The 8,213-nt window shown below is 35.5% G+C and overlaps 1 protein-coding gene across 3 annotated transcripts in view; it reads left to right on the forward strand.

Annotated features, from left to right (window-relative positions):
• The first annotated feature begins 288 nt into the window (after positions 1-288).
• Positions 289-8,213, forward strand: part of LOC119578889 (transcription factor E4F1-like) — a 17,885-nt gene continuing 9,960 nt past the window's right edge. For 2 of the 3 annotated variants that reach the window (XM_037926550.1, XM_037926552.1), the window contains exons 1-7: positions 289-425; positions 5,101-5,183; positions 5,513-5,672; positions 6,089-6,170; positions 6,840-6,989; positions 7,378-7,602; positions 7,703-7,832. In XM_037926550.1, the coding sequence (XP_037782478.1) occupies positions 5,123-5,183; positions 5,513-5,672; positions 6,089-6,170; positions 6,840-6,989; positions 7,378-7,602; positions 7,703-7,832 (808 nt within the window). In that variant the 5' untranslated portion in view covers positions 289-425; positions 5,101-5,122. The remainder of the gene's footprint in view (positions 426-5,100; positions 5,184-5,512; positions 5,673-6,088; positions 6,171-6,839; positions 6,990-7,377; positions 7,603-7,702; positions 7,833-8,213) is intronic. The other variant, XM_037926551.1, reaches the window with a different exon arrangement.

Raw genomic sequence — 8,213 nt, forward strand, 5'->3', positions numbered from 1 at the left:
GCATACACAATCATATAAACTTTATTTTAATCAATAGATTGGTGTGTGCATTACCATTTTTATATAGTGAAACGCTAGTGTAATTAATACTGGAACTCGCCTATGTTTTTCTTGAAAATATTCAAGTATAAGACAGACTCCACAATCTTTGCGGATTATAGATACAAGAATAATAGTCATACATTTCAAATAAAAACCATACTCAAAATATGTTAAACATTATACAAAATTTTCTTTATAATTTTTATTGGTCGAAGAGTTGAAAAGAACAGAAGGCATAAATATGTTTAATCATTATTGGAACCTGGTTATTGTTTTGATACAGATTGGCATCTTCCTTTGTCGATAGGAATAGTCACCGATGGAGTGATTTACCTCCGTAAAATCCCCGAGCCAGAGGCGCAGGCAGCTTTTAAATGGTGACAGTGAGTACATCTGGCCCTCTTTCTCTCCATGTTGGGGCTATAAGGGGAAGAAGAGAGAGCAAGGGCACAAAAAATGTATCATTGAAAATAGGAACTGTCAACTGATCCTATGGTGGTGATCAGCTGTTCCTTGTTTTGAATGGGTTGTGTGGGTGTGATTTCTTGTTTGTGCCTCATGCTCAGGGTCATTTTTTTAAGAAATGATATCATGATGAAGGTGACACTGAGAGGACTTCAGATGCATATACTGCATGTCCATTATCCCTTCCAATTTGAAAATAAAGCAGCTGCCTTTGTTTTCCTAGTCCTGTTAAATGATAGTCTTGAGTAGGTTCCGAAATATTACTTGTTTATGTAGTTAATTTTGTTGTTTTTGAGTCAGTATTCAGAAAGAGTTGAAAGTCACAGATGCACAAGCTATTAATTTTTTGCACAGAGTCTGCACCTTAAAATCCATTACATAAGGTATTGGTAGATCCCCTTGTCTAGCATCCATTTACTGTTGTTATAGATTGAGTGAGGCAATAAGAGATACAATGCATAATAATTTCACTTTGACACAGCCAGATAATACAAGGTAAACGTTATTTGTAATCAACAGGACTTCAGATTTTCCTTCACAAGTTGATAATTAGAAAGTTGTGTAACACGTGATTATTATGTGGGCATACATTAATATAATGACTTCACAAAGTTAGGGAAAATCTTATTACACTGTCATAAAGAGAGAGAAAAACAGCACTCATGGATACATGAAATAATATGCACATGCAAAGAATAACATCAGAAATGAAGAAAGTAGTCTCCTTGGTAATTGAATGGGGATCTGGTGGTGAACCTCCTTCCTTGGTAATTGAATGGGGATCTGGTGGTGAACCTCCTGGATTACGTAGGATTTTGATTCATATGGCTCAGAGGGGGTGTGGTCACTTTGGCAACAATTACCAATACTTTCACTTATTTCCTGGACAGGTCCTTTACAATGGAAAATAACAAATTCATGCATATTACATGATATATGTTTGTAAATAGAAAAAGAATATAAGGCTGGTTGAGCTTTATTTTATGTTCCACAACTGTATGTTCCTTTCTTGTTTACCATTGGAAAGATGCACAGCAGAAAGTCAAGTGTTCTGCATATAGTTAAATATGACACAAGTATAGTATAATTAAACATATATAGTGTAATTAAACATATAATTCACATAAAAAACAGGTTGCAAATAGTTCACCTCACAAAAAAAAAAATGTACCTTACTCGGCAGATGAAATCCGTTGGGAGTAGGGCAATGGATTGGATAGCTCATTTGGATGTTGATGAATTATAAGCAACTTCAATTTTGGATTTACGGAGTCATGAACCTCTGGAGTACGAGGTTGGATGGCTGTGTGAAACAAAAATAGTAACTACCAATAATAGTACATGGTAGATGGAGAGGGCATGGGGCATCATAGGGAAATTATGGGATAAAATCAGCAAATTGTCAGCTGTCACAAGATACCCTTTTTCCAAGTTTCTCCCTAGCAAATTATGAACTGTGTTATTGCCAGAGCTTTATTTTATACACCACAACTGCATGTTTCTTTCCTGTCCATCATAGGAAAGTTGCACAGCAGAAAGTCAAATGTTTTGCATGTAGCTAAATAGGACATAAGTATGATGTAATTAAACATATAATTTATGTATAAAAAAAACAGGTTGCAAATAGCTTACCCTGCAGAAAAAAAGTCTTACTCAGAAGATGAAATCTATGGGGAGTGGGGCATTGATGGATTAAAAGCAACCACAGGTTTGGATTTAAAGAGACATGAGCCTCTGGATCTATGAATGGAAGGATAATCAAAGACAAAGGGGAAAGGGATTGGATAGAGGGTGTGGATGGACAGTACTGTAGTTAAGAATATTTCCCTCTTACCTTTCATGCACACCATACAAGTGTGCTTCAAAAAAATTGGGGAAAAAGGACAGTATAGAAAAATGGTTTCAGTTATGATGTTTATTTTTAAACATATTAAGGTCAATACACATCTGCAAATGTTGATACCAGCTTTAGAGTCTGTCTGAGTAAAACTGAGGGTCATGTGATCTGAACCATGTCAGAGCAGCTTTTTATATTTTCAACCAATGGAAAATTGGTACCTTTCAATTATTTTTTAAAGTTTGGAAGCAAAAAGAAGTTAGATGGGGCTAAATCGGGGCTGTAAGGTGGGTGTCAGACAATTTCCTATTGAAATTCACGTAGCACAGCTCTTGTCTGCTGAGCGCCGTGAGCGGGTGCATTGTCATTGTGTAAGAGAATGCGTTGATGCAGCTTTCCAGGATGTTTTTCTGAGATTTTTTTGGACAGTTTTCTCAAAACGCATTCATAATTAGCAGATGTAATTGTTTTCTTGCTCTTGAGGAAGTCAACCAGCAAAATCCCCTCTGCATCCCAGAAGACAGTGGCTATGACCTTTCCTCTTGAACACTCAGATTTTGCTTTGACTGGTCCACTTCCACCCCTGAGCAGCCACTGCTTTGATTGAATTTTGACCTTGAGTTCATACTAGTAGAGCCATGTCAATTTTCTATGCAGAAAAGCTTCAGAGTCCTCATCCCACTTGTTCAAAATTTCTATTGAAAGATCTACCCTACTTTGTTGCTGATTTGGGCGCAACAGCCTAAGGACCCATCGAGTGGAAAGCTTGCTTAGCCCCAAACTCACAATCAGAATTGTGTGTGCAGAACCCACAAGGATGTTGAGTGTGTCTACTACTGATTCAGTGATCATTCGTTATCCTTTTCAATCATGTTGCAAACAACATCAAAGTTTTCCTCACAAATTGATGTTGATGGCCTGCCACTGCGGGGCTTATCTCCAATTTCGTTTCTTCCACTTCTGAACTGACTTATCCACATGCAGATTTCTTATGGATATTGTCACCATAAACTTGTTCCAGAGTGTCAGTGATTTGCCTTTTCTCCCAACTGAGTTTTGCCATGAATTTAATGTTTGTCCTGGCCTCACTTTTGGTGGATTCCATGTTGCTTTAATGGTGCCTTACTTCCAAACTGGTGGTGATGTGTTATTACTTACATTTAGGGGTTCATGTTTGAATGTGTTATAACACATTGGTACAAGAATATTGAGGTGCATTGAAATCAAAATCCTTCCATATGATTTTTAGTTATGAACTTTTTCCACAAATTTTTTGAACCCCCCTCATAAAACAGGTGGAAAACTGACAGCTTGCATTCAGTTTTTGTGAATAAATTGTTCAGTAGAGCTTATAGCCCACTTTTGTTCAGTAGAGCTTATAGCCCACTTTTGGCTTACGTATAGCTATCTGTTTAACTATATTTCTGTCTGTATATCTGTTTTCTTATCTATCTATGTATCTCTCAATCTCTTGCATACACAGACACATGAATGTACATACATACATATATGCTTACATATATACATGCTTATGTTTATACATGCTTACATACATACATGCTTACATACATGCTTATATACATACATGCTTACATACAAACATGCTTACATACTTATATATATATTTACATACATATATAATTACATACATGTATACTGACATACATATATACTTACATACATACATGCTTACATGCATACATGCTTACATAATACAAATTTACATACTTACATGCTTACATAAGTAGATGCTCACATATGCACACACACATGTACACACGCACACATACGCACACGTGCACACACACACACACATGCACTCTCTCTCTCTCTCTCTCTCTCTCTCTTCTCTCCTCTCTCTGTGTCTCTCCTCTCTCTCTGTGTCTCTCCTCTCTCTCTCTGTCTCTCCTCTCTCGCTCTGTCTCTCCTCTCTCTCTCTCTCTCTCCTCTCTCTCTTTGTCTCTCCTCTCTCTCTTTGTCCTCTCCTCTCTCTCTTCTCTCTCCTCTCTCCTCTCTCTGTCTCTCTCCTCTCTCTGTCTCTCTCCTCTCTCTGTCTCCTCCTCTCATCCTCACTACTCCTCCTCCATCTCTCTCCATCTCTCCTCTCTCTCTCTCTCCCTCTATCTCTGTCTCTCTCTATCTCTGTCTCTGTCTCTGTCTGTCACACACACACACACACACACACACACACACACACACACACACACACACACACACACACACACACACACACACACACACACACACACACACACACACACACACACACATACACACACACATACACACACACATACACACACACTTGCACACACACACACACACACTCTCTCTCCTCTCTTTTTCTCTTTAATCTCTTTCTCTCTTTAATCTCTTTCTCTCTGTCTCTCTCTATCTCTGTCTCTCTCTATCTCTGTCTCTGTCTCTGTCTGTCACACACACACACACACACACACACACACACACACACACACACACACACACACACACACACACACACACACACACACACCACACACACACACATACACACATACACACATACACACACACACACACACACACACACACACACACACACACACCACACACACACACACACACACACACACACACACACACACTCACACACACACAACCACTAATATTAAGGAAATTAGCTTCATTTTGTAGGTGAAAATTTTATAGAACCTTAATAGTTTATAATTATAGAGAAAATATAATGTGACGTCTCAGAATGCAATTTTGTTTTACAGGTGAAATATCCAAACTAGAAAAATGGGGGAAGTTCACCATCCTTCAGCACTGGAAAACGCCAATTATAAAGATGTGGAAGAGGGTGAGTAATTTTGATTTGTTATCGTCAATGTCATCGCCATTACCACTTGTGGAGCTAAGTATGTTCAAAGACGGTTGATGAAGAAGAAGACACAGTGAACAAATTGTGAATTCTTGCCATATAGAAGTAGACAACTTAGGGCTAGTTATTGATATGTTACCAATTTTCAGATTTTTGCATTACTTATACCAAAGATATATATTGATTATTCATTTTTGTATACTCCACTTGAAAAGTTGTTTGTCATGCATAGAAGTCATGCATTTTTAGTGTATATGTTTGTTTTTTAGGATAGGAAGCTTTTGATAATTTTATATGTCCTGTTACAGATGCTGAAGACTTGGATTATACAGTTGACTGGTTCCAGTGTGGTTTATGTGGGATGAAATTGTCAGATATTGAAAGCTATGTAACCCACATGGTGTTGAAGGAGCAATGCGTTCTCCATCTCTGTCCATCAATTACTGTGAGAGACCTTCTTTTGCCCAGGTTTGTTGTACACATTTTTTGTTATATTTAGAATACCGATATTAAAGGATATACTATGATATAAGGAGTACCATAAATATGTAATGTGTGTATATATATATATATATATTATATATATATATAAATGTGTATATATATATATATATATATATATATATATATATATATATATATATATATATATATATATATATATATATATATATATATTTATTTATTTATTTATTTATTTATGTACATATATATTTATTTATTTATTTATTTATTTATTTATTTATTTATTAATTATTATTATTACTATATTTTGAAATCATATATGTATATATGTATACATGTAAGCCTGTCTGTTTGTCTATGTATACATTTTTGTATTTAGATGTGTCTGAAGTTTTATCTTAATCCTGTATTGCTTTTAGATTTTCAAGAAAAAAATTAAGAGCAGAGGCAGAGGAGGTTGACATCAAACAGGTGACGCAGCTGATTCCGGGTATGGAAAAGGTAAGGGGTGTTTGTTAAACATATTGTTCAGGTTGATGTATAATGAGGAATTTTAGTAAGTTAGAACAGGTCTATAATATGAAGGTAAATATATGTCAGATTTTGATAAATGGTGGAAATGTATATGCAGGTAATTAACTAGATCTGGGTGATGGGGATGTCTCACCATAAAAAAAATGACTGAGTGGTATTGTTGGGATACTGAGATAATATGGAGTTTCTTAGAAAAAAGGTCTATTACCATCTTGATGCAGCATAACAAAGGACAAATGCAGACCTTGGAAAAACAGCATAAAATCTATTTGCAGCAAAAGAACAACTACAGTCATGGCCAAGCAAACAAATAACTGCTTAAGTGCACACAAATAACATCTGGCTGGACCACTTACGGCATGGCTACTTGCCACCTGGCATTAGTATCCAATTTGCCATGATGCAATTAGATAGCATCCACCTTAATTGTTTCATTAAAAATTACCTCTGTTCTTAATGATCATGGCAGTTATATAATTATGAAGATTTAGGTTTTGTTTTGGGATTTTAATGTCACTAGTGATAAATTAACATGTGGTTCCCTGATATGTGAATTGTTTTACTACAATTTTTGCTTTTAACAGTGAGATGATTTGATGCATTCTTATGATAAGTGTTTTCTTTTCTTTATTCTAGCAGGGATTACATGAAATGAAGAATGATGATGTTGAAGTGATAGTGCAAGCAACTGAGATTGAAACAGGAGGCAAGAAGAGATGGAAATGTCATATCTGTGGGCTGACATTCTCAAGGCAAGCTGCCATTGCTAATCATCATAAGTTGCAGGTGCACATTTATAACTTGTTTGTTAAGAAGGTTAAATTCTAGGATTGTGCATGAATATCCACAAAATGTAGTACATAATCTTTTAATTGTTATTTACATATATACACTTTTAATTTAAACTTATTAAAAAAAAGGAATTGCTATGCCTTAATTGACCTTTATAAATATGATTAAGGAGCTCTCTGTGCCAAGGGGTATATATTTGTTCTGGTTATAAATTCATGAAATTTGGTGCAGTGTTCTTTAATTGTTATATATAGATACAGTTCTTATTTATAATTACATTATGAAAAAAATGTTTGTTATCATTAAGTAACCATTATGAATATGAGTAAGAAGCCATTTGTTCATTCTGATTATTTTTCAACATACCTTTATTTACTTAAAGCACAGAGGATCAGTTGAGAAGAAACAGGGAGCTGAAATACCTGGTGATGAATACAGAGAAATGCATGTGAAGAAGGAAGCGGCTCCTGATTCCAAAATTCCAGTCAAACACATAGTTGCTGTTCAGTCAGAGGTGCAGGTTAAACGTTTGGCAGATGAGCTTGCGTACAGAGAGAAAGAGTGGACCAAGCCAACGTGTGAACTCTGTGGCCAAACTTTTAAGACGGTGCGTTTCACTCTTCTTTTCATGTTAATACAAGTAAAGTAAAGCAATCACTTTGAAAAATTCATCTTCATTTGTAGACTTAAATATGTTTTATTCACAGGGTAAAATTCTAAGAGCACACAATGCCATTGTGCACAGTCATGGCCGACCGTTTCATTGTGACTTTGATGGATGCTCTCAGAGCTTCAAGACCAAAGGATCATTAACAAGACATTTGAGAAGACACACAGGTATACATATGGGACTTTAATTTATTACTGTTTATGTTCACCATTTACTTTGTCAAATAAGATCTCAATGGAAGTCTTTAAACAGCAATTTGAAGTCGAGAACTAATTTTCTAGATTAATAAATGTGTTAAAGTAAGTATTTGTTATTGTTATTTGTTATCCTCTGGTATTTCATATGAAAAATATAATTTATTTTGTTAATTTTCTGAGTGCAAAAGGTAAGTTGGAGCTAGTCATTTTGCTTGTAAAAAATGAAAAGAGAGAAAAAATATATATAATTTAACTTATTGACTGTAATAGTATTTGTCAACCAAGCTTCCATAATACTAACCTGTTCAAAGACCCAAAAAGAGATCCAACTTTGTGACATTTCATTTTTCT

This window comes from Penaeus monodon, chromosome 11 (genome assembly GCF_015228065.2).
Source record: "Penaeus monodon isolate SGIC_2016 chromosome 11, NSTDA_Pmon_1, whole genome shotgun sequence".
In the NCBI taxonomy this organism is placed as follows: Eukaryota; Metazoa; Arthropoda; class Malacostraca; order Decapoda; family Penaeidae; genus Penaeus; species Penaeus monodon.